We start from the raw sequence: 25,448 nt of genomic DNA on the forward strand, positions 1-25,448 counted from the left end.
TACTTTTTAAATTCTTGTTTTTAATTTCAGTTACAATGATCACTGTTTATGGTATAATGCTTCGTACCAACAAAAAGAACAGTTCACCTACAGAAGTTACGAATAAGCAGCTGATATAACTGAACTAACTCCATACTTCTTGATGGCAATGCTGACATTTTCTGAGCTAACCAAGAATTACAAGTTGCTTTCATTTTGATTAATAACAATGGAAACTTTGTAATGCTGGAAATTAAAGCAACTTACGCGATAATAAAACCAAAACGAACAAAAGCAATTGTTTGAAACACACAGAAATAATCATTTCTTAAACAAAGCGATCATAGAACCGCACCCAAATTCATTATTATTATGCAATCATATCGGTCACCGCATCTATCTACCATTGTTATGTCGATCGGCTACAGTCGACAATTCAAATTTTTATGGCAGCATTTTGTATTTTTATATTATTTTGAACCTTCATACGAAAAAAAGTAGTAACAACAAAACCAACATTCTAAATTCCAATTGACCTGGACGAGCCGGAGCCACTTCGTGGAATGTTCACTGCCAAATCTATTAACTTCGTGGAATGTTCACTGCCAAATCTATTAATTAAAGCTATTTACTTTTGTCACTGGACGTAGTTACTTTGTTCTAAACACTGGATTTTTTCGGTAAAATGTTTCAGTTTCCATCATACCACCGATACTGAAAAAAGATGAGAGGTCTCCTGAACTCATCATGGTAAAAACTATTTTCCAATAAAGAGACTACAGTCCAATCTCCCTTTATAAAGATCTAATAAAAGTTTAAAGTCAAATACAGCATCTGCTTGCAAATGAAGCTTAGAAAAGCAAACGAGAAATTAATGAAAACAAAAGGCTTTAAAACTAAATACAACTTAACTAATAAAACAGTTTCCAATTGACTGTCAAAAAACCAAAACCAAAGTAATCGCAACGATTAATTATAACAACGATAACAAAGTAAAAGAGAAGTCAAAGTAAAATCAGGCAAAAAGCTAAAAGCGCGGGAAAACACGGGCGACCAAGTTACAAGTGATTTTCGTTTAGTGTCTGATTGGTTTTGAGCGGCGCAGGTTTTCTGGACCAATCGCATAGCGAAGTAACGCAAAACAAAAGTAACGCCGGATTACTCTCGAAATTCAATTAAAATTACTCTAAACGAGCTAACGACCATGTTAACCTCAAATTTAAGACCGTGCCCAGGCTATCTCAACTTTCAGGGTCTGAACACGATTGGCTAATTGATAAAATCCCGTGAGTCGCTTGACCACAAAAAAGAGTTTTCAAAAGGAGAGGGGAAGAGAAAAGTTTGGCTCGTAATGCATTTACACAACTCATAAAATATCTCAGCGCTTCAAAAATTTACGAATAGGTAGTAAACGCTAAAGGATAACAACAGAAAAACAATCCATTGGCAGAGCACCATTCCACTTCCATTGCATACGCAGTTGATCATGTAATTAACATCTTTTTGCTTGGTTTTCTCCATAACTTTCCATTCTCCCCAACTGAATGTAAACACTTTTGAGCAGTTGCCAGACGATGCCAGATACGGAGGTCCGCAAACTGGTTTGGCAGGTTCCGGTGTATACATGCTACTGTCTGTACGCCCGCCATACGCACAGCGGTCGAAGTTCAGAAAATAAATCGGTGATGCTACATGGAGCAACACAAAAGAAATGAGTTTGAGAACTTAAAATGGGCACAGGCAAGATGTCCAGAAGCTATTACAGCTGAAATCGTTCTGTCATTAATAACTGAAAAGTTGATAAAAATAGCATATTCTGATGAAATTTCTTGGTTTAAACCGACGGAAGAAAGTATACATAATGTTTCTAAATGAATAGGACTCCGCTGCATAACAACCGTTGCAATTTTATTAAAATATCAAGAATTTAATAACAATAAGGTCGATAGCAAACAGCCTAGTAGTAGCGGAGGAATAAAAAACGAGACAGGTTTGGATCGGATCGCGTAGGACCCAAACCTCCCTCCTCCCTTGTTTCGCTCTGCTGCTTCTAGCCCCCCTCCCCTCCTTCACCATTTAGCTCCGTTTTTCTAACTAAACGCCTGGAGCAGGCTAGAAATTCTAGAAAGAACATTCAAATTAAACATGAAACTTTCTTCTCGAAGGTTGTCATTATAAACCTTTTCCCCACGACAATAATGTTATTTTGAATTACGCACTTACTTGCATTTTTTGGACTAATTATCTCAGGCTTTCTCTCGCCATATGGTATTTTCTTGATAAGGTTATCGAGGTCGAAAGGTATGTAAACATCGGAAATATTCTATGGACAAAAGAAGAAGGTACACAATTATTCTACAGATATTCATGAAATACCGGAATGCATTCCCTACCTCCTCATTAGACGACGCCGCAACACAAAACAACTGGTCCTGTCTCTATTTTAGTGTTTACTAAACCTATCATGTACGTAACGGTGTGACTGGCATAACAGTTCAGCAATACGGAAAGAGCTAGGTCAAGTCTCAAAACCTCTTTCTCCTTATCGTTCGCCTCTTCTGACCCCCAATCTTCGATAATCTTTCTCGATCTCACTGGAAAATATATTGAAAGGAATTAGTTAATGACGAACCACATAGGCATCTTGATAATTACACTTCAGGTTTGGTTGCTCACGATTGGACCCAGCCTGGCACAGGAAGTAGCGGAAGCGAGTTCCTGGGGTGAGTACTTCGTACAGTAAGAATCCCAGGAGTCCAAGGAAAGTGATAAAGCCAGCGATAAGAAAGAACAATCCTGAAATAACATGATGAAATTTTTAGAATGTTTAATACCCTAAAGCTTGTTTGGGATGAGAAAGAGAAATTCTTTGAGTGGTAAAAAAAAATTGTCTTTGAATGCGTATTTATTAGTTTTCTGAGAGCCAAACTTTACAACCCTATCATGTATTTTTAGTGGGAACAAATTTCTAAGTGTGGAATTTGTAAATTTTTTAAAAAGACAAAAGTCTTTCAGGTTCCTTTTCTTGTTCTATTATTTTACGGTGAAATGTCAATCCGGTATAGTTTTTACCAGTGTGCTAGTTAAATTAAGACAAATCAAACAATAGTTACGTCGGCAGTTTCTCTTATTTGACTTTCCAATGGCTGCCTTGATGTCCATGTCAACATTTTCCATGATGTTTTCTACCTCATTAGACAGCTGATGACTGTTGATTCCCAGCACGATACACACAAAGCACTTGACCAGGTTTACTTCATCGTGGTAACGAGGCGTGCATGGCTCCATAGCCATGCCCAGAAGGGTGTGGTCCCTAAAGATGAGAGCCCCCAGCGGTAAATGGGACTCTGCGATCCCTGTTCCTGGGCTGTCGGTGGAAGCGTATATGCGTTCACCGGTTTTCACAGACCCAATAATGAGTACTTTGACCATTCCAATGACACATACAATATCTGTTTCCCCTGTAAGGAAATGGAAGTTTATCGGTGCCGCAAAGTCACATTTCAAATCACGTTCATTACTAGGAGATGAAAATGGATGTTTAGCTCGAAAATTCCACCGATCACCCCCCCCCCCACCCCCCTTCTCCGACATCTCTGGCGATACATAATGACCGGTCCCTCAGTAAAAGCTTCTCCCTAAATCCACGTTCAAAGCAATATCTGATAATGAATGAAAGCACTAACCTATCTCTTTTTCCGACGGAGCATGCGCTTCTACATACGCTGACCGGCTGATCACCCCAGCCATTACCGCACGCGTCGCATTCTCACTGCTCAGCGGTTCAATCTGAGCCATTCCGTCATCATTGGGGAAAAAACCCACCACTATCCCTTCGTCCAGGGTCTGGTACAAGCTCGGGTTCGTTAGTCGCAAGTGGTAAGCGATGTCACCTCTCCGTGTTTGCAACAGAAAGGTAACTGTCAGGTTGTCAATGTTTGCTTGTTGGGCTTTCAAATGATTCACCACGAGGTCATCCACATGCTTGAGTTCGCCTTGATAAGGAAAATGAATCGATGTTAGTGCAGCCCTAGAGTGTCCTTCCATAGCAACAAAAATATTTTAAGAATTACCTGCCGAACTTGAGGGAGAGTTTCTGGAGGCTGTAGAGCTCTGTGATGATGGAGACCTTGGGTCTAAAACAAAAAGGAACACTAATAAGCTATACTTATAATAAATCATGCGGTGTCTTACCTTTCAACCCAAGATTAATTCTCTTTAAAAAATAAGCCATATACCTATGAGTGAGTTGTCATAAAAACTGCTTCTATGGTTTTTTTTCCTACCCTAGTGGTCATAAGTTGGGTATAGATTCGATCACAGTGGTCGAAAAATGAGAGAGGCTTTCTGTACAATCCGGAGCAGAGCCGGTTTAAAATCCCGTTCCTTTTCTAGAAGACCCAACTTTTTAATGTTTTTTAGCTCTAAATTAGAGTGAGGAAGGAGACTTATTTTGCTCTCATGAGATGAACCTCAAGGGGCATGAAACGCACCCCTTGTGCAATTTATAAGAGTCCCCCCTGGGAGTTTCCCTCTTATGATACAAAGCTAACCTGTTGAATCTGCCTCATTTTGCAAAGATTGTTTTCCACGGTTCCATCTTGATGAGCTGGTTGGACAAGTGTTTGGCCTCGTGCGTTTGGAATGGGTATCCGGTTCTACGGTGTGATAAATGTTAAAGTTGATTTAAAAAAAGAGTTGTGGGAAACGTGCCTCGAATATGGCTGATATATCAAATATTCCAGGTGACCGAGGTGCTCTTGAATAATACGATGCGAAAGTGCTAAGAAAGTGCGCTATAAAGTATAAGTGACAAAGACCAAAGAAAATTTATGGATCTTCATACAAGGAGTGATCAGCCCTGCTGCACGTTTCAGACACATCACCCTATCGACGTCAATAACTAGACGGTTTTTTATTACAGAATCCCACTGGGTTTCCTTGTCCATATTAGATGGTCCCTGAAGTACTTGGGAGCCCTTATTTCCCAAAAGAACATTTGGATCATTGATTTCTTTATCAAATGTGTCACACTGCAGTTCAGAACAAGAGCGTAAAAACGAGTCATTTTACACCAATTCCTCTGTGACAACTGAGGACGCACATTATTCCTAGTTGACATACCAAGCGGTTCATCATTCAATCTCTTCGTCTTTATCAAGAAAGGATTGGACTTGATTTGCTCACTGACTTCACTGTCACTAAAGACAACTTGGACCACAAGTTCAAACAGGTTTCTCTCGGTTGTGTGAACTTTGGCTAATTTGTAGACTGGTCGTTCAGAACCATCCATCTTGTACACCGAGTCCAGATCTACTTGACATTCCAGCTACAAACCACGGCGGAGATGATGAAACAAATAACACATATTTAGTCTAACATGCTGATAAGATAAAACGCCGGACTGAGCGGACGAGGAGAAACTCGGATAGAAAAGTGTTTCGAGCGCGTTATTATGGCATTCTTAGCTTAGTTATCCATGCACTAATTTTCCTAATACCTCTTGGAATAAAGTTTGTGATTTTTGAACACTCTGTCACTATAGTCATCTTTACCATTGCCATTGGCATGGTTGCTGGGCGCATTTTCCACTCTTAGCATCTGACTTTTAGGCATTCAACCCACGCAGACTGTTAGAACACGAGAAAAGTTTAGCAAACATAAGACAAGAGCAAAGCATGCTTAATAAACTTCTCGAATGTTTCCCAAAGATCCCAGTTGATTCTTACAACGGCAAACTGATATTTTTATTTAATAGATAGCTTTGGGTTTACCATTAAATCAAATGATAAGGCTTTGAACAGTCAAAGTGCGGGTAGTATCTTTAATATTTCATGATAAACACCAACTGGAGGATATTCGAACTTTGATGTTGATCAAAATGAATGCTGATAAAAATCTCCATTGATTGTTTTTTTGTTTGTTTTTTTTTTTCCAATAAAATGACGAAAAGGAAAAGATCGACACAGTTTTACTTACATATAAGAGACCACTTTCCTTAACTTTCTCCAATGAGTCAGTTGCGATCTCAACCATACCATTAGCATCTTTTTCTAACTTGGCAGCATTTTCTTCCCTTCTCACCCAGGCCTTCACCTTTTCAATCGGACGCTCAGATCGAACTAAAAACTTCACTTTTCCATTGATGATTCTCTGGCGCGCTTTCTTATCCTTACGGCTCTGTTGCTTCTCAAATACACGACCTTCCAGATCACAGAACTTTACTTCCACATCTGGACGCAAATATTGATCGATATCGATCGGGGAGCCAGAATTAAACGGCGTGATCTCAAACAAGTCACTCGACACATCTTGCCGAGGGTAGCTTCTACTTCGATCCCTTTGTGCAAAGCCACAAGAAGAAACTTCACCACCTTCACCAGTCAGAAAATGCGGCGAGGATATTATCTGCCCAGTGCTATGACTATAAAGAAACGGGGGGCTGTCTTGTTGGCTGGTCGTCCCGAAGATGCCCGGGCCGCTTGATGTCATGGCGGAACTACCCGAAGTATTTCCGATACTCGGCGCCGAAGATGACGACCGTACATCCGTACTACCAGAGCTTTCAAAGAATCCGGAAGTATAATCAAGGGTGGGTGAATGGCAAGGAAACTCTTGCCGCTGTGTTATTGCACCGAGGATACTACTCACTTGATCCGGAGACATACTCAATGGCATGTTCTGTCCAGCACCTTCGGTGTGGATATTTTCAGCTAAGTTTCGCAGATAATTCGTTTGTTGCTGAACAGAAAACTCATCATCATTACCCAAGAATGAGTCACCTTGGTGATGCATTAAGCTGGAATATTGAGGTTCTGTAAACAAATATGAGATAACGTTTGAGTATGAAAGGTTTACTTTTAAAGAAAAGCCATTATTTCTTCAGTCGAGTGATAAAATAAATACGTGTGCTGTCTTTCATTTGTTCATTCTTCTCATAAAGAATGTGACAAATATCATGTAATTGCCGTAAGAGTAATTCTAAATAATGAAAATGTTTCAATACGGATTGCTGACACGACAAATATGGTCTGAAGAATGAAAATCACGTTCTAATTTTTTGTGTGCTGTAGCTGAAGGCAGATATTACTAAAAGGAAGTAGACAGGTCCTACTGAATGCCTCTAATGCAAATTTTCCACCTCGAAAGGTGAACATTTGATTTCAAGGCTCTTGACTTGAGGTTTCGAAACTCCATTAGTAATTGTCTCCGAGTCTTAATTCTTACTAAGTGTGTCTTCTTATATCCTTAAGCAGGAAAAAGTCGACAGTTTCCTTTCCCAAACCAAGTTAGCTTTACTCTCTTTAAAAAATGGTTGTCAAGTATTTAAGTTTGCCTTTAAATAACAGTGCGCTTAAATTAGAGGGTGAAGCTCTGTAGAATGAATGGTAATTTATCTTATGTGATTTTTAACAACATTGTTTCATCGTTAGGTCAAAAGCTTTTATTCTGTTCATTTTCCTGCTGGGCGTTTGAAGGTCAAACTAGGAGTAAATCTCAAACCAAAAAACTCTGTTTAGATGATTTGCATCTCATCATTAGGCACTGATCTTGAAGTAGCAGTGGGCTGGACTAAGTTAAGTCAATGGAAGAGGAAATAACATCGAGAATACGTTTTTCGTCGTATTGGTGGCTTGAAAAGAGTTCCCATTTCAAGAGCAACATCGAAGAGCCCAAGCAAATCTATACTTATCTAAACTTAGCTTGGAATGAAACCATAATGTGTTGATTATTAGCCCCTTACCGTTGTTTGGATGATGAGGGAGCAGTCTTTCTCGCAGCGAACTCATAGTCTGAAGTTAATTGCTCGTTTCGAGTCTTCGCCAACGTTCTACTGTTTTGTTGTTTTGTTTTCACAGCGCAAAGACGGATTTATTCAGTCAGCCACAAAAAGTAGGTACGAGCCACAGACGAATAACCAACATCGATGTTGAAATTGAGAGGGCTTTTCTTAAACTATAACAATCCAGGTTCTCAAAACTTTCCTAATCATTTACGTCTCAAATTTTTCGCACTGATAGGTTTGATGCAAAACCAAGTGTGAGACGGAAACAGCACAACAAGTGACGTCGCTGTTTCACATGCCTATTGTCTTGGCCAAATCTTAAACCCTTACTATATGCACTTTTGGTTTCATTTTACGCGGCTCTATTTAACTTTTTTTAAATTTTTATTGTCTATTCACCCTCTTTTGACGCAAAATTCAAGTGTATCTCTCACTAAAATTATTACTAGACTGAGCTGTTCCTGAAAAGGACACCAAGAGTAATGCCCTAAATTAAAAACCAAGAGGTGCGCTGTAAGCTTTTATTTGTAAATGCTAAAAAATTATATGTTTAATCGTTGAATAACAAAGGTGCATTATCTTCAATTGACATTCGATCACTCTTCTTTTCGCTAAAAGCTTTTTTCATTTTCTCTATGGCGATCATAATTGATCCGAGGAAAACTGGAAACAGTAGGCGAACTTGGATACTTTTGCACCCCTGAGGGAGGAAGGCACTCCCAAAAAAGTTTTGAAGTTATGTTCCGCCCTAGAGATATGAATACTGATGGAGTTGGTTTGATAAGAAAAAGGTAGTAGAACTAAACCATCAACGGTTTAGATCAGATATGGTTTGTAAGGGAAACCACGAGAGCGCACGGTAGACGTATTTTTCTTTTCAATTTCATGTAAACGTGAATAATGAAGGTATAGAAGGAACCAAAGGTTAGAAAATTTAAGCGGGAGCTAAGGCGAGTTTTCTCAATTCTTACCTTTGACACTGTTGGGAAGTGAAATGCATAACACATCTAAATACAGCTTATGGACGCCAGGTTTGAAGATGTTTATGGATTTTAGACATTTCGTTTGAAAACAGGTGGGTGGAAATGGCATGTTTAGTTTGAAGGAGGATCAGGGATTTTAGAATCGGCCGACATAACCCTTCCTAAAATTCTGAGCAGTACTCCGTACCCCCCTGAGCAGTAACCGTGCCCCTCTACGCCCCTCCACTCCTAAGGACTTTTGATGGAACAGACGGAGTTGTCGGCATCTCAAATGCCTCTAAAGTTAGAGTTTTTGAGAACTCTATCGTCGAAGATGCTGCACGAGCATCTCGCGGGTTCGCGTGACTAGCCAGCGAGAGGTTTGCGAAGAGTCCAGCTCGACTCTTGCGGATCTCGCGAGAAGCTTGCGAGGTGCCAAATACAATGGTGCCTCAGTGAGCCCTCTTGCAGGCTAATGTATTTTACAATACTTTTTGGTTAGAATGGAATCTCAGCTACCTGGAATTTCAAGGCGTCATGTAATAAGAGTTGCGTGACAGAGTCTCTATTGGACTTTCCACGCTAAGACTATTTGCCATGAACGATCATTTCAATTCAAAGAGGCAACAAATTTTTCAAACATCATTTCTTTGCTATAGAAATAGGCCTTGGTTTTCGCTTTCCAAGCCTACAGTCATGCACTTTTCAAGGCGCATGTCTAGGTCCGTGAGTAAACAGGAAGTTAAGAGCCTCGTTTCTGAGCACTGTCGAGGGAAAGCCCCCCAAACAAGGTGTCAAAATCAGTTCCCACAACGAAATAATAAGTCATTAGGATTCCATCACACAAGATTCTTCATTCGTCGAACAAACAACTGTGCAGCTAAGCTTGTAGCGTGTTTGGAAAAGGTCGCTCAAATTATCATCGTCCACCGACGCTGTAAGCTTTTAAAGCTGTTTCCATTGATCCTGGAAAGGCAGCAAACCACGTCCTTCAGCGGGGATAGATGGCTGGCCATAAGGCACAAGCTCATGAAGAACTGAGAAGGCCATTGCTGTCTGGCGCCGAGGACTACTACGGTAAAACAGCTTCATTATTTCTGATCTTGAACCTTTCGTGTTCAATCGCGCTATTTAATTTTGAATTCAGCGAGCCACTATTTAGTCTGAATATTCAAATAGTTAAAGTCTGGTAATTGATGTAACAGTAAGGTTGGCGACTTATTAACTCTCGTTGTTTCAGTGCTACACGAGCTGAGCGAAACAATCAGAAATCAGTCATGGTATCGAACGGGAATGAATTCTGTTTTATCATGAACTTTTCCAGTTTCAGTTTCGGCGGATTAGGTCGCATTTATATGTATATTACGATTGTATTGACATCATGCTCAACACATATCGCACAAGACATCTTTGGTTACTTTTAGTGACACTCAAGAGCACTGTCTTACTCCTTCAAGAAGAACGTCAGTGCTCCAAATGTTTTGTAATGAAAATTACCATCGATTGTACATCTAATACCTCACTATTTGATCGAAATGAGCGAGAGACCGTATATGTTTTTCATATTATTTACGCTTCAGTTAAAACGTTGAAAGGTCTTAATAGTTCATGCACGAGAGCGTTTCCTTTCGGAGTGATCGAAGCGGTCTATTTTTGCGGATTTCCATACTTATTATGACTATCATGGAAACTTTGTTAACTTCTGTACTAAACATAAATAGCGAGGTTTAAATAACTAACCGTGAAGCTTTGACGCTGCTTTCGTTCTTGCATTTTATATTTGCTTTGTTAGTCAACTAAGTTTTCTTGATTACGCTCCGACGAAGGGCTAACGCTCGAAACGTCAGCTTTTGTAATCATTTCGGTGGCCAATTTACCATTTCAACTTTGTTGATATATCCAAATTATTTCGTTACTCCCACCGACGCAGCCCCGAACAGTTTCTTTCGAAACTATCAGCTTTTATTTCTTGATTACGGTTTCGAAACCTTGACGTCAAAGAGCCCTTACTGCGCGAAATCAATAATGTCCGCTGTATGCCGCCCCCGGGAATACTGTTGCTGCGGAAACAAACGGATGGGACCCCGGAAATTATATAAGCAAAGCTTGTTTAACAGCATCAGTGCCATTTTTGCAGCACTTTGTTGGCACAAGTTCATTACTTAGGAAAGTGAAAAAGTTCCGAAGTATCTCGCACTGTTTCCAACCATATTTGGATGAGATTTTATTGATCCAAGGTCAGCCATAACTTCATTTTACGAAAAAGACCACAAGGCTTTAAAGAATTATTTGGTTTCATTTTGATCATCTTCATTTGTTCTTTAATTATCTACATTCGGTGCTGGTTTAGTCTTCAACTATATTGGGTGGAATCCATGATCATGGCAGCAAGCACGAGATACCAGAAGCTTCTATGTAGAGAAGGTATTGTTCGATGACCTCGTCTTTTAACCTCCACAACACGATTGGCGATTTCTCTTTATCTTCCTCTAGATATGATGACTAACAATTTTAATTTGAAAATATTTTTGGAAGTGAACTAAACTGCAGAAATCAAACGCAAGATATCGTGAAAAGTTCTACCTGTAAATCCACGACATTGTGACAAAAATTTCTTGTCGAAACACTGAAGGAAAAAGGCTCTTTTTCTTATGTCTGAATGTGAAAGTCACTAAATGGTTGAACATTGAAAAGCCATGGTGGAAGTTTGCGAGGGGTTATTCCATCCAAATTAAAATTAAACTTCTTTTGTTGTCAAGCTTTCTCCGTTAATGATATATAATCTTATTTTTCAACTGTCCTTCGTAGAGTACAAATAACGCGCTAGATGAGCACAAATATCACGCGATATTTGTACTCCAGAAATGTCCGCGAAATTCGCCCGCACTGAAATAACAATTTGGCGTGTTGGATAATAAATCTCTTATTACATGATTTGTTGCGTAGTATCGCTGAGTATTTTTACTCGTTGTTTGTATTTTGACGAGCCCTAACTCGTAAAAATACACAGCGATACTACACAACAAAACGTCTAATAAGATATATATACATATTTGCTTTGACTAAGGTATTTAAATTCAGCCAATTAGACTTTGTACTTTGCCACTATGGAAACGATTTTCCCATTACGATTAAATTGAATTTTGAGTATTGAAGAAGGGTTCCCTAGTTTAATATGGAACATCGAAACTACACGCAGAAAAGCTGTCTGAAAACTATCACGAAGAAAACTTTTATCATCAGGAGACGATATAAAAGTCATAATGTTCTGCAATATCGGTCAACACCAACTGCGTGGGTGGCTAAATTTCTATTTTAGAAACAATCTCGCACAAAAGAACCATGGATGTCATCATCATAGTTATGGTTACCAAATTGGATTTATCTCTTCGAGCAATCTATCAATTATTTTAAACTCCCTATTTAACCAAGAATAAATCGTGCTCGTTTAGTATGACAATAACATTTGAATGGCGTTAATGTTCTTCAGGAAATGAAAGAAAGCAATACCAAGTAGGCTGTGTGTAGGTCAGAATAGCCAATTTAACCCCAAAGCGCTATGCTGTGTTACGAATTACTGAATCTAAACAAAACATGTATTCCCAAAGCCTTGTAATTAAAAGATTACCCGCTTCAAAAATGACAAGAAAAGAGGAAAATGTGGTGTAATTGAGGCGTTAAAGTAAAATTTTAGCAACTAACGTATTCGCTGTTAAGGGATATCAATGATAGTACGACAAGATTGTATTTACGTTGTTAAATAACTTATCATTAGCTGAAAGATTCAAGCGGCTCGAACTTCGACTTGAGGACCTGATTAAAATCTAGTTCTGGAGGAACTCACCCTCTATCGAAAGTAACACTATTCTTTTGTGGTAAGATGGAAGTCTCTAGAAAAACAAGTTAAAAAAACTCCTTTCAAAATGCAAACAGTGACACAGGGCGATTGCGTGACGCAATTTTTTCCTCAAAAGAGCCTACATCATGTCCTTTGCACTTTTGTTTTAATTTCTCGACAAACATAATTTTCATCGATCACATTCCATTGGTTGGGGACACTTTGAGCATTACCTTCTCGAAGGTCTCTTGTATTCCAGACGAAATACGAGATGGGAACTTTTTCCTTCACCTTATTCTTTGTCATTTTCTACCCATTTGTTTTACTAAGAGAGAGGGGGGGAGCTGGGAGACAGACAGACAGAAGGACAGACAGACAGAGCTTTCCTTTTTCTTTTTTTCATTTAAGAAAAACTGTAGCGGCGCCTGTAACGGAATCATCTTTCTGGTTCCCGACCAATTTGCACTTATCCCAAGCTGAATTTTTTTAGCTAACCCGCATAACTTTTGCAAGAGTCCTTCTCTTGCTTTGTTGTGATGTTAATACTCATCCCAAAATTTTTCTTCAAAATGTCAACTTTCTGTATCTGTCTTTTTGGTTTTATCCTCAGATGCTTTACCAGTGTTTACTGGCTCCTCTGGAAGCGATGATTTTCGTGGTGGAGCAGAAGTTCGGTTCATATCCTTGGAAAACAAAACAGTGTTTGACAAAGTGCAATCACGGAGTGGAAACGTCGCCAAACAGCGCGTTTATGATGGAGTCATCCAGATGGAAGCGGTTTCCCCAGTTGGTCAGATCCTAAGCATTAGAACATGGGTTTTTCGAGAGCCAAAAGCTGCGGAACTCCACAAAGACCGAAACGGACCAGTGGAACTACAAGTTACATATGGACAACACAGTATAGAAAAGGTACTTTTTGTTGTTGTTAGTTTATGCAGCTTTTCTCTACTACCCTAGTGCCCTAGTACCCTAGTACCCTACTACCCTACTACCCTAGTGCCCGCAGTGTTCTTCTTTTGACTTCCTCCATGGCGTTTACATATCTTGGATGTTTCTATCATTTTGCATGAAGACGTTCAAAATCCTGCGGTTGTTGATGGCGGTGAGAATACTATTACAAGTGCATGCCTTTGGCTACTAGTTTCATTTCTATTCACGTGCTTTATATATATATATATATATATATATATATATATATATATATATATTGTGCACTTTAGGCAAACTAAAAGTTTCCAGTCGATTGAGTGCATGAACAGGTTACAGTTCTATCATTAAAAACAAGGACGGGTAGTTGCTTCCTCTCTGTTATTGCGGGGAAGAGACGAGCGCACATGAACTCAACACAACCTTTTAATGTCTCTCCCCTCGTGGTTCCTCTCTACATCTCATAATACTATGGACTAGTGTCCAATCTCCTAACACTCTCAATTGGTAGATATTTACCTTTTCGCGGATCACAGCCTGATAAATCCAGTTTAACTGGCTTTGACGAGAAACGAATAATGCAATTGCATCTTATAAAAGGGCCTCTTGTTGCAACGATCAGATCACCCCTGATGAAGGTACTACACAGGAGTGTCGAAACGTTGGGTCGATGAATTGTAATTTCGTTTACATTCATTAAATCTTTAAACAAGAGTAGCATCAAATCATGTCCAACTCCATCCTGTTCTTAAACGTGTCTCGTGCTGCCAGACACCTTTTCTATGCTGATTAACATACAATAATACTTTCTATGATATTTCTAGAATATCCTGACTATGGAAGGTACCAATAGTGATTTAAAAAAGATCTTAACAACAGCAGGAACCGACGTGAACAGATCAGTCAAATCTTACGTCTTACCATTCATGCAAAACCTTATATGCGAACAAAGAGGATGATTGTTGCTAATAAATGTGGTTGTTTTATTCTTTCTGCTTGGTGTAGCTATTCTTCTCTGTGAACTTGGACTCCATTTACGATGGCCCCATTGCTCCAGTCTACGAGCTGGCCAAAGTAGAAATGGACAAAAGGAATCTTTTTCAACTTCTAGTTGAGCTGTCTTTTCATAATGGAGCAGAAGAAGAGACACAGTCTTTTTATAGTACGCCATTCTTGATTAGGAGCAGGCCCAGGAACAATCCGAACAAGCCAAAGCCTGGGACGAAAAGGCCGAGACCTGTTCCAGGTAACCTGAGAGTTCATAAATTATCTTGTTGTCTTAAATGTTAGCAAACGAAAGTTCACATGGTGTATTTTGATCATGATACTTGAGAGTTTGAAAATGTGCGCCAGGCACCGGTTACACGTCAGTGGTGGTGACAATTTTCTAAGCTGTAACGTTGTTTTGCATTTATTTGTGAATATTGAAGACTTGACGAGCGTTTGCCAAACTGCCCGTGCATGTGCTTCTAGCAAAGAAAGATACTACAAATGCTCTTCGTAAACAAATGAGCTAAACTCCCAATGCAAAGCTTAATGAAGTTGTGAAACAGCTTCCACGCAATATCAATTAAAGGAAGTATTGTTTACTAAGCAAATTTGGGTCTTACAAGTCCTTTCTGGAGGGGAAGGATTTAATCAGGGTGTCAGGGTAGAGCAGAAATTGAATTAAAGAAGGGTGGGGAGGGGATAAAAGTAGTTAGTGGAAGCTTCCATTTAAGGTCAATCCCTTCAAGGTATTCTTTTCCATAAAATGTAAGCAAATCAAGGAACACCGTCGTCAAGGATAACCCCCGATGCTTCCTTTTACGTTTCTACCTAATGTAATTTACTAACAGTATGATTTAGTCAACTTATTTCTATTATGATGTCTTTATTTAACAGACAGCGCAGAAGAAGAAGGTTAGTGATCAAACTTCTGTTCATTGACCGATAAGTTAGAGAATGTTATTAAGGAGACCGAAGCGTAAGTATACGTGAATGAACAACCCTTCTCTACCCACGCGGGGAACTGAACCAGAAAACATTATGCGATGGAGCCGCCAAGTTAAAGCCGTCAGTGAAGAAAGCTATGTATGAGTGATAAAGATACATTGATAGATATAATTTTAAATGCGCTTCATACACCTTACTATTCATCTCTGCTTCGCCGATTAAGTTTAAAGGGGGAACGGCGCAAGATATGTCGTTTTCATCAAAACAAAGGTATAAGGCCACTTTGCATACATTTTATACGGCTGGTAACCGTTTTTTTTATTATAATATCCACCAGCTAAAACTGTTTTTTTTTTACTCTTTTTTGCTTTGCAGACTCTTCTGGTCATTACAGTCCAGACAGTTCTGTTAGCATGGCAGGTAAGAAAGTTGTTGTGAATAATCTAAAGGTAAATTAAAATGCCTCGATGAACGTGGTTACCCTGTTTCTGTCGTTCAAGCGGGTTACCACCGCGCCCAACTTATTGATCGACATTCAGCACTACAAACGTCGCATAAGGAAGATTCCGACCGCATTCCTTTCACTTTCACCCTCACAACCACTCAGTTAAATCCATCATTCTTAAAAACTTTAAATTACTTCAAAACGATCCAGAGACAAGCACTATCTTTTCGCAGCCTCCGCTCATTTCATTCAAACGCGACAAAAACATAGGCAATTTTTTGGTCAGAAGTTCTTTTCAGACTAATGACCAACCAGGCGGCAGACTAATGACCAACCAGGCACTTTTAAATGCGCTCGTGCACGATGCAAAACGTGTCCTTTCATTCGCAACACTGATAAAATATCGGGACCTAAACGATCCATTAAGATCACCGATCACTTCACGTGCACCTCCGCCAATGTAATCTATTGCATAACTTGCACTTATTGCAAAAAGATATACATCGGCGAAACAGGCAGAAGACTAGGTGACCGATTCCGAGAACACCTTCGAGACGTGGAAAGGAATGACAAGGACACATCGAAACCAGTTGCTAGACATTTTAATTTACCTAATCATTCTAAGCAACATATGGCAATCCGCGGTCTTTCCTTACACTTAGGTAGCACGGAAAGCTGTAAAAATCTTGAACAAAAGCTCCTCTTTAAAACCGGCAGTCTAAATCCCACAGAGATCAACGAACGCTTTTCATTCCACTAATTTATTCTTGTTTTTCTCGTTGCCATGTTCCCACCAATAACATAGCTCCATTTTCTGCCTTTAAAAGCACACACAACCCACAATTCCTCTATTCGCTCCGACGAAGGGCTAACGCTCGAAACGTCAGCTTTTGTAATCGTTACGGTGGCCAATTTACCATTTCAACTTTGTTGACATATCCAAATTATTCCTCAGGATCAGCCGAGTTTCAAAATCTCCGAGTACTTGACCACTTGGAAGCCAAGCGTGCGCATATCGAACACCTGTCGTTTGTAGTCTCCGATGCAGGTGCCAGGAAGGCTGACATTGGGTATCACTTCAAACTAAAAGATCCTGACCTGTGTGAAGACTTTGAAGAAGGAGATGTGGTCGGTTTTTTCAATGGTAACGATGGGAGAGCATCCATACAGCTGCTGGACAGCAAAAGGGGAAAAGATGCTGTCATGGCGGGCGTCATTAGCCGATCAGCGTACTTGGAGGCCACACCTTCCATCAGTGAAGACGGTTTGTTCTTACTAATCTTGTTATAGTACGTTACAATCCGGTGAAGTTTAAAGGGCAGCTAACGTACATGTAAAAGACAGTATTTCATTGGTAACAAGACAGATCCAAATTGTACACAGGTTAACAGATACGTTTCGATGCCAAGTCGTGAGTAATGAGTTGTTTATTAAATTTTGACTTGCGTGCCAAAATTGATGGGGAATTTACTGGAGATAATGTTTCTTCTCAGATCCTACTGATGTTGTTTGCGTTATCGGAGTCATCAAAGTGAAGTGCATGGGTTCTGTCCGGGCGGGAGAACGAATTTACGCTTCCGTAGACTTTGACAATCCTGGAACAGCCATCCCAGAGTCCCATCTGCCTCCCAGCGTGCTCCTAGGAAAAACAAGTATATTACTGGGCATGGCAATGGAAGAAAAGAAGGCCTCCCAGCTGGATGATGTTCATTTGGTTCAGTGTTTTGTTTGTATAGTGCTGGGAGTGTGTGATAAAGAAATCGCGTCAGAAATAGAAAGCATGTACAACCACTTTGAGATGGATTTGGCTGTGAGGCTGCGAAGAGAGAGGAAGAAAACGAGAAGACGTAAGCAATATTTTCCCTTTTTTTCTATAGAGCCTTCCTCAGTAGCGGATCCAGACATTGGGCTAATGGTGGGGGGGGGGGGGAGGGGGACGGTTTTTCTTTGTGTGTGTGTGCGTTTGTGTGTGTGTGTGTGTGTGTGTGTGTGTGTGTACATACCCTTTTTTAATCCAAAATAAGAGGGACCCGGACCACTCCCCTAGATCCGCCGTGTGGCCAAATGGTTAGGAGTGGCCCCGGGTTCAAGCTGTTCACCCTACTACCTACTGGATGCATTCTTCAAGTAGTTGCCCACAGTTCAACTCCTTGGCTGCACTTTGTATATAGCCAACTGACCTCCCTCCAGCCAGTTGGAGTTTTTAAACACTTCGTCTTCAAAAGCCCTATTAGGGGAGTTGTCATTTAAGTCTACGAACAAACACACATCAGTTGATGGATTCATCGATTAATCAATGTCATGGTTGGTGCCTTTTAAGGTCGATCTTTGAATGGATTGACTGATTTTGGCCAATCGTTTTCTTATCTAGCTTTCTCAGCATGATTTAATTTCTCTTACTCAGTGATGTGCGTGATGGGGTGCAGTATAATCGTTTTGCTCGTTTTGGTTGCTGTTTTTATGTACGAGTACTTATATCCAGGAAGTGCATTACGATACTGGATATGCAAGCAAGGCTCCATTCCAGGTCACATGGCTTACTTTAGATATATTCCCTCAAGCCAAATACATCAGGTATGTAAGTAAATGAAGGGGGTAAGTCTATGGAGAAACTGTGGTGCTGTGTCGATAATTTGGTTTGGTAAACTGAGTGATGTGGCCACCGTAACGAGTTCCTAAAGCTGACTTTTCGAGCGTTAGCCCTTCAAGCCTCAGCTTTTTTCTCTGACGTAGTGCGAAAGCTCGAAAACTCAGCTTTAGAAACTAGCTATTTAGGACGGCTAATTTACATTATTATTATTATACATTGTAGTCACCATCTGTCTTCTCAATGGTTAAACGCCTACAGTTAATTCTGGGAAACAGTGCAACCTACAGATTAGTGAATAATCTGTAGGTTGCGCGCGCAATGCATGATTTCCGGTGGAGCAATGTCAAGTTCACGGACAGTGAAGTAAGAATGGCTTCTCGATTCGCTTCATCGACCCAGCGAGAAATTGAGAAATTAATTGAAGATAAAAATTCGGAAAATACTAAAAGACTGTGTAATAAAACAATTATTGGATGAGGTTTTTGTGATATCCGGAATAATCAAGATCTCGGTTAGTGTTATCAGCCGAAGCATTCGGCTTCGGCTGATAACACCTATCTCGACCTTGATAATTCCGAATATCACAAAAACCTCATCCAATAATTGTTTATAAACGGTTAATATACTCAAATTACCTAAGAAGTAATTTTATCGGTGCAAGTAATGAAACTCAATTAAAAAAAGAACGGCTTGAGTAAAAAAAAAATTGCAAGTAACTATTTATGGTCTGTTAGATGGGTGCTCTGAAATGAAAAGATCTGGTTTCTGGTTCTGATTGAAGAATAATTCCTGTCTGTTCAGTTCGGGAGCAAGGTAGTCTTCATTCTCACAGAACCTCCCTATCGGTAAACTGACGAAATGCTTGGACTGTTATGCTGTTAGATCGGAGTCACATGAGTAATCATGGTCTTAAGAACATTTTCCTACCCTCTTAGTTTAGACACCATAATCCTTTTCCTAGTGGAATGTATTAGAGTTGAATATCAAAGCAGATTAAGGCGCCAGCGTCAGCATGGTCACTAAAAGTGTATGGGGAGTTTTAGACATAACAAAAGTATTTTGTGTTGACGAAGACAATTATAAATACACGCAGCGATGTGATAATGAAACGATTCAATTTAAGGTCGTATAACTAAGCATTACATGATAACAGGGTAAACAAGATCAAAACAGGCAAGATGCGAAAAGAAGCCCTCAAATATAACAAGAGAACTCAAAGCCAGTCAAAAATGTTAACTGTCCTCCAGCGAGTTTAAACGAGATCGAGCCAGTCGCGATGGGTTAAATGTTGGCGTGAAACTGATTGGTTAAAGTGATAATACGAATTTCGCAGACCAAGCACAGAAAGTGGTGAAGCAAAACTAAGAAAATAAAATGGATTGCAGCACACGTGAACTATCGTAATACATCCAATTGCAATTGCAGCGTTGTGATGTCAGTGGTCTTGAATTCACTTGGGATGGACTTCAACAAAAGATGTCGCCGCATTTGGAAGGTATTCTTCCAATGAATTCCACAGGTAAGTTCACCCGTGGCATCACCTGTGTAAGGCCTGGCTTGAGTTTTAAGTTTCGTTAAAGGCGGTTTCATACGTAAATCAGTTTAGGACAAGGAACCTTCATTCAATCTTTGTAAATACAAGGAAAACGGATCGATAGAAATATAATTTTCCAAACCGGTAAGATAACTCTAGTCCAAGTTAAACAAGTTTAAATTTCTTGAGTTGCTTTTTTTTCTGTATACAAAAAGAAAGTAGAAATACCCTGGGAGAAATTGCTATTGGGTTAACCCACCTTAAGGCGATGAAGACGGTATCTCTTAACTCATGAGTATTTTCAATGGAGGTGTAGGAGTGAGTCATTCTGAAAGTCGTAAGCCTCATGGCCTCTGCCACGGCTTTCATCATTGAATATAGGGGGTAAGTTTCTAAAGAAACTGTGGTGCTCTTCGGTTGGGGTAATAAGGTAATTTGGCTTTTATCAACCGGGCTGATAACGTGGATTGGCCACTGCAAAGGTCAACAGCTGATGTTTCGAGGGTGTCGCTTTGACGAAGAGTTAACGCTCAAATTGTCAGCTCTGGAAATCCTTTGTGGTCACGGTGGCCAACTTAGATTATCAACTCAGTTGATAAAAGCAATTTATCTTTTACCATTGGATCAACTACCATTTAATATGATAAATAACCCATTTGATTTATCAATATGATTTCAGCGGTACCCGGAAAACACCACTACTATTTAAATTGGGATCGATGCGCCCATGGTGGAGCAAACAAGCTGTCTGCTCGAGTTCAAGGAATTTCTAACAACAAACAGATTTGTGGGCCGATTATTTTCTCTGCAAACTTTAATTGCTCTGCTGTTTACTACTACCAGGATGCGCCTCACAAAGGCTGGAAGATGTATAAGTCAGTGGAGTATTATTCAGAGCTGCATAAATATCTTAAATGCACACCTGCAGAGGACTTTAAATAATTACCGTCAGCTTTGCAAAAACCAAAAAAATAAGTTTGGTAAATCATGCGCAGTTTTTTTTCAATTAAGTTCAGAAAACATCAAACCAAAGTTATCACAACTATCAATCAGAACAAAGATAAGCATAATCTTTAACCGACGAGAGCTCGATTTAAAAACAGGCAACCTGCTTAAAGCGCGGGAAAACGCAGGTAACCAAGTAATCCGGGATTATCCTTGACACTCAGTTGAAAGACCTTCAGAACAAAACAAATAATTATGTAAAGATGAAACTAAAGAGGAAGAAGAATAGCTCAGGATGGAGACTTTTGACGTAGGCTGCAGATGAACAATTTGTAAATAATAAGGGTAAATTTTTAAAGATTAACAGACCGTGTCGTATACCCTTTAAACGAGAATTAGTGCTCTAGAGAACATTTACTTTGCTCTCCGCTGATTATAAACAGCTAAGGAAACGATTAGGACGTAGACTGCGTTTTAAAATTCTAAAATGTGACCCTAGCTTTCGAAAATTGTCTTTAAATGCCCTGAAAATTTGACTTCGGACGCCGCTATGTTTTGAAGACGAGAAGTGGTTAACTTTTGTTAAGTACTTTTTGATAATATAGATAAGAATTACACTATTTATGGGGCATACAATGAAACATCTCCTTTGAGATTGGAGCTAAAATGTAATTGACCCATACATTCCATGTTATTTATCTTTCAAGCCGGTGATGATAATTCGACAATTCCATGGAAAAATATTTATGTTCAGGAGTTTATTTTTTAATTTTTTTTCCAACTTTCTTGGGTTAGCCATTAAGATTTTTGCGAGCATTGCTACTTTTTATCAAAGCTGATATCGTTGAAGGCCTTGTATTCCTGAGAATTTTATCCTTCATGAAATGGTAGATGAGTTTTGGTAGTGGTCCTTGAGTTTTACATCTAGTTGGAAACAAAGAATATACAAGAGTTCGATTCGCCCTGGCGTTAGGTAGTGATTCGATTCAAGTTGAAGTACTTAGGTAGATAGCTTTCCTTGACCTTCAGGATTTCAGGAGACAGTTTTGATTCTCGGTTCCTTCTGCATATCGCAGCTTAAAACTTAATGTTTTTGCGCTCAAGAACTAGTTCTTAATGAGAAGAAAGATTGTTTCCTTCTGCATTCTGTGATCTGATTGACTGGGATATTGGTAATTAAGGTACCTACATACTTATACAGCGTGCTTTTTAGATTTTCGTAGACAGAAAAAACAGTCACGGTAACATATGAGTAGATAGGTGATACTGAGCGCAGATTATGCGCGTTGATATTTAAAAGATCAAGGAGTCTGCCGTTCTTCGTATGAAACAACCACTTTACTTTGTTTTCTTTCGAAGACTTATTAATTTCATTCAGTGGGAAACGGAATGTTGTAAGGAATTTTTTTGAAAACGTGATAGCTATGTTCATCTATGTCTAAAGCATCTTGTGATTATTCTGTCATTTCGAGTTTTGAATAAACCAATAAAATCATACTTTGGTAATAAAGTGTATAGAAACGCTTCACTCCCAGACGAATTGTCTCCATTTCCTATTAATCATGAACCTACAACTTTCTGATGACTTAAAGGATGGCGCTAAAAAAGTACAATGACCCTTTTTTGGTGGCACTAATGTTTAAACCTACAATTGATGGGCTTTTAAGGATATTGACTACAGCCAAGAGCTCATTTCGGCAGTGGGCTCCCGGCTCTAGTTAATCGAAGGCAGCAGTGAACTATGAAAGGAAGAAAAGGGGAAAAAATTAATTGCATTTTTCTTTAAAGGAGAATGTCAAACAGAGGAAATCATGCCTCTCCTTGAGTATTCGAACCAAATCCAGTTTCTTCGCATTTTTGACGCGTGACTCGCAATATCAAGCCATGGTCACGCTCGCAAATGTTGCTGATCTTGATATGCCGTCTCTTCCAGTGCTCTGATAAGTGTGAGCTGAGGAAGGAAACAAACTGATTGTAATTGAGCACTGGGTTGCAGACACGAAAGAATGTTTTCCAATCGCATCCAGTATGTAAGTTAATATCGTTTGGCTAGTAAGCAATCCTTAGCCAAGCCTAGCCAGGTTTAAAGTTACAATTTGTCACATGGCTTTCATGAGATTAAGGTCTGTGTAACCAAAGCAACAAGGCAGGAAGTTAAAAGCCTCGTTTCAGAGCAGAAGGGGAAACCCAAATATAGCTCAAAGTTACAAAATACATAGTTCGTCGATACAGCAGAGATTTTTTGGTTGTTAAGATTCCTGTTTGGTAAAAGCAGTCGATTGGCGGTTGACAAAGAAGCTGCAAATCTTTCGCTTTTGTCAGAAAACAAGGAAGAGTGAGGCTCGTAGACAAACATGAACGGTAATGGAAGACAAGAAGACCTTGAAGAACTGACACAGCCTCTCCTACCCGGTGGAGACGACGATCAGTTTGGTAAGTAATCTCATTGTTTGCCAACACTATGATCGTGTCTACCAGCTGTATTTCCTTATTACTTAATAGTAGCTTGTGAGGCACCACCTTCTGCGCGTGAAAGCTAGATCGATGATTTTAAAGCAATCGGTACTTTTGCGCCTTTGACGTGTTGTACTCTCACGCTTGTGATAAGTTACTAGTTGTTTGAAAACAGGCTTACTAAGGTTCAATGTATAATGCACAAGGCCTCACTCGCATCAGCAAACGAAATGTAGTAACGGGCTTAAACATGTCTTTGTTTAATGTGGAGACGGACAGCTAACGATTCAGCGCAGGCTTCCGGCTTCGAAAACGACGACTAATTCAGTTTGAATGTTTGGGTCACTGTCACGGCTCAGTTGCTCAATGCATTTTGAACTAATTATAATTCTATCAGTTTGTTCAGAAGCCAGAACAAGATTTATTTTCGTATCATTATTCAGGCAGTTGATTATGGTCAGATATCGCATGAATTGCGCCTTCAGTTTGTGCTACATCTGGGGGATCGATTGATTACTGCTCGTCGATATTTTACAATTTGCATATAACACGGACTATAAACTTTGAAAATTACGTCATGGATTTCCTATCATTCATTCTTCTTCTTTTCGTTTTTTTTTTTTAAAAATCAAATTCGCATCCTATAATCTCAGCAAAATACAAAAGGAATATTCTCCCGTTCAAGAATTCATGCATTGTCCACAATAATGTTTAATTCACGGTTTGAGAATCTATATCAAATCGTGTGCATTTCAACAATCTAATACGAACGAACAATAAATCGCATCAAGTGCTCCGAATAAGTCTGTAGCAAAATTTTAATAAAAAATTCTGTTTCTTGTTTTTCACCAACCTTATGTGCAAACTCCCCACCAAACAAATATGCATGGTTGGATTTACATTTCATTTTAAAAGATTAAGTTGCTCTCTTTCTTCTCCGTCGCTTCCATCTGATTAATGCAACTCTCGTCCATATTGCAACGATTGATTTGAACAAAATTAAGCGAAACTACTAAACATGATAAACTTACCGTGATGCAAACTTTGAATTAGGATTCTTGTTTCATTTGGCATGCCTGGAGAGGTTGTCGTCTGTTCAAGCGTTCGAGGCCTGATAAAGAAAAATGTAAAAACTAATTCAACTCAGTCTAGAATCAGTTACATTCAGTGAAGATCTCCTATGGGCCCTGAAGGTGAGCTCTTATCCTCACAGATAGGCAGAAGTGTGCCCTAAACGGTGACTCGAGAGCTAAAATATTTTAAACCATACCTTTATGCACGGATGTTACTAAAACTAGTAACGGAGAACGGGGAATGGGGAACGGGGAATGGGTGTACAGCGGTAACCCACCTGAGAATTCAGAATGGCGGAGTAAACGATGTCGCTAGGTCGCCGCTTGCAGAGAAATTAGACGACTCGCTTTTATCTAACTATTGCCCAGGCGAAGCCACGAAGCCTAGTATTCCGAGGCGAGAATTCGAAGTCAACATTTCTGCAATGGCTGCCACCATTTGTTCTGACGTCTCTCTTTGTTTAATTTTTCCTTCCTGAAATCTGCATCTTTTGGCAGAGTTTGGGTGTGTTGCTTGTTTGCATTTCCCAACAGCATTTTTTGCAGATAAGTAGCAAGGAGGTAATATCTTAGATTAACAGAAATGAGCTAGGAAACGTAATAACCAGCCTAGTTATTAAAATTACTACATGCAGATATCTGCTTACCTTACCGCAAAATAACATCAGGAACACATCTTTGTATCGACCCATAAAACTTCCATGTAAACAATAGAGAAATCAAACATTGACAGAACTTTTAATAACATTTAATTTAACAGGAAAACATGAGTTATGTCTTCAAGAATGTAGGTGTATGAATTCACATTCACGCTAATGCTTACAATAATATTTACACTGTGAAAGTCATTCAGCTGTTTGCTTTACAACATTATTGATATTGCTAGGTTGTAACGGTGAAGATATTGGAGGTAAACTTCATTACCATGCAGTACAATTACTCTATGAATATAAGAATAAATACCGCGAGCTTGTAGTTCT

General features: G+C 39.4%; 3 protein-coding genes and 2 long non-coding RNA genes across 10 annotated transcripts in view; 3 read left to right on the forward strand and 2 right to left on the reverse strand.

The window, feature by feature from the left end:
* Positions 1–10,711, reverse strand: LOC111332743 (uncharacterized). 2 transcript variants are annotated; one of them, XM_088758083.1, is made up of 10 exons: positions 10,468–10,711; positions 5,959–6,794; positions 5,104–5,308; positions 4,533–4,637; positions 4,053–4,115; positions 3,666–3,974; positions 3,093–3,440; positions 2,612–2,775; positions 2,203–2,302; positions 1–1,667 (listed from the first exon to the last, which is right to left on the reverse strand). In XM_088758083.1, exons 2-10 carry the CDS (start codon positions 6,772–6,774, stop codon positions 1,366–1,368), a joined length of 2,412 nt encoding a protein of 803 aa, XP_088614209.1. In that variant the 5' UTR covers positions 6,775–6,794; positions 10,468–10,711; the 3' UTR covers positions 1–1,365. The 2 variants fall into 2 exon arrangements, with proteins under 2 accessions (XP_088614209.1, XP_022793900.2); XM_022938165.2 differs by lacking the exon at positions 10,468–10,711 and adding an exon at positions 7,724–7,982.
* LOC148732737 (uncharacterized) lies at positions 3,762–5,510 on the forward strand. The gene is made up of 2 exons (XR_016000430.1): positions 3,762–3,895; positions 4,560–5,510. It is a non-coding gene; the product is annotated as an uncharacterized LOC148732737 (long non-coding RNA).
* LOC111332766 (uncharacterized) lies at positions 9,557–22,451 on the forward strand. Of its 2 annotated transcripts, none has more exons than XM_088758085.1 (10): positions 9,557–9,804; positions 13,176–13,474; positions 14,498–14,738; positions 15,377–15,394; positions 15,803–15,847; positions 16,828–17,136; positions 17,366–17,719; positions 18,277–18,446; positions 19,888–19,981; positions 20,676–22,451. In XM_088758085.1, exons 1-10 carry the CDS (start codon positions 9,732–9,734, stop codon positions 20,936–20,938), a joined length of 1,866 nt encoding a protein of 621 aa, XP_088614211.1. In that variant the 5' UTR covers positions 9,557–9,731; the 3' UTR covers positions 20,939–22,451. The 2 variants fall into 2 exon arrangements, with proteins under 2 accessions (XP_088614211.1, XP_088614212.1); XM_088758086.1 differs by lacking the exon at positions 9,557–9,804 and adding an exon at positions 10,969–11,151.
* The window catches only part of LOC111332752 (uncharacterized), a 4,945-nt gene continuing 707 nt past the window's right edge, over positions 21,211–25,448 (reverse strand). For both annotated transcript variants that reach the window (XR_016000427.1, XR_016000426.1), the window contains 3 exons: positions 25,116–25,164; positions 24,427–24,506; positions 21,211–22,892 (listed from right to left, as the gene is read on the reverse strand). This is a non-coding gene — a long non-coding RNA (uncharacterized LOC111332752). The remainder of the gene's footprint in view (positions 22,893–24,426; positions 24,507–25,115; positions 25,165–25,448) is intronic.
* LOC111332744 (uncharacterized) overlaps positions 23,097–25,448 on the forward strand; it is an 11,134-nt gene continuing 8,782 nt past the window's right edge. For 2 of the 3 annotated variants that reach the window (XM_088758087.1, XM_088758088.1), the window contains exon 1: positions 23,100–23,374. In XM_088758087.1, coding sequence (XP_088614213.1) covers positions 23,296–23,374 — 79 coding nt within the window. In that variant the 5' untranslated portion in view covers positions 23,100–23,295. Of the gene's footprint in view, positions 23,375–25,448 lie in introns of all 3 variants that reach the window. The other variant, XM_088758089.1, reaches the window with a different exon arrangement.

This window comes from Stylophora pistillata, chromosome 4, assembly GCF_964205215.1.
Source record: "Stylophora pistillata chromosome 4, jaStyPist1.2, whole genome shotgun sequence".
NCBI lineage: Eukaryota > Metazoa > Cnidaria > Anthozoa > Scleractinia > Pocilloporidae > Stylophora > Stylophora pistillata.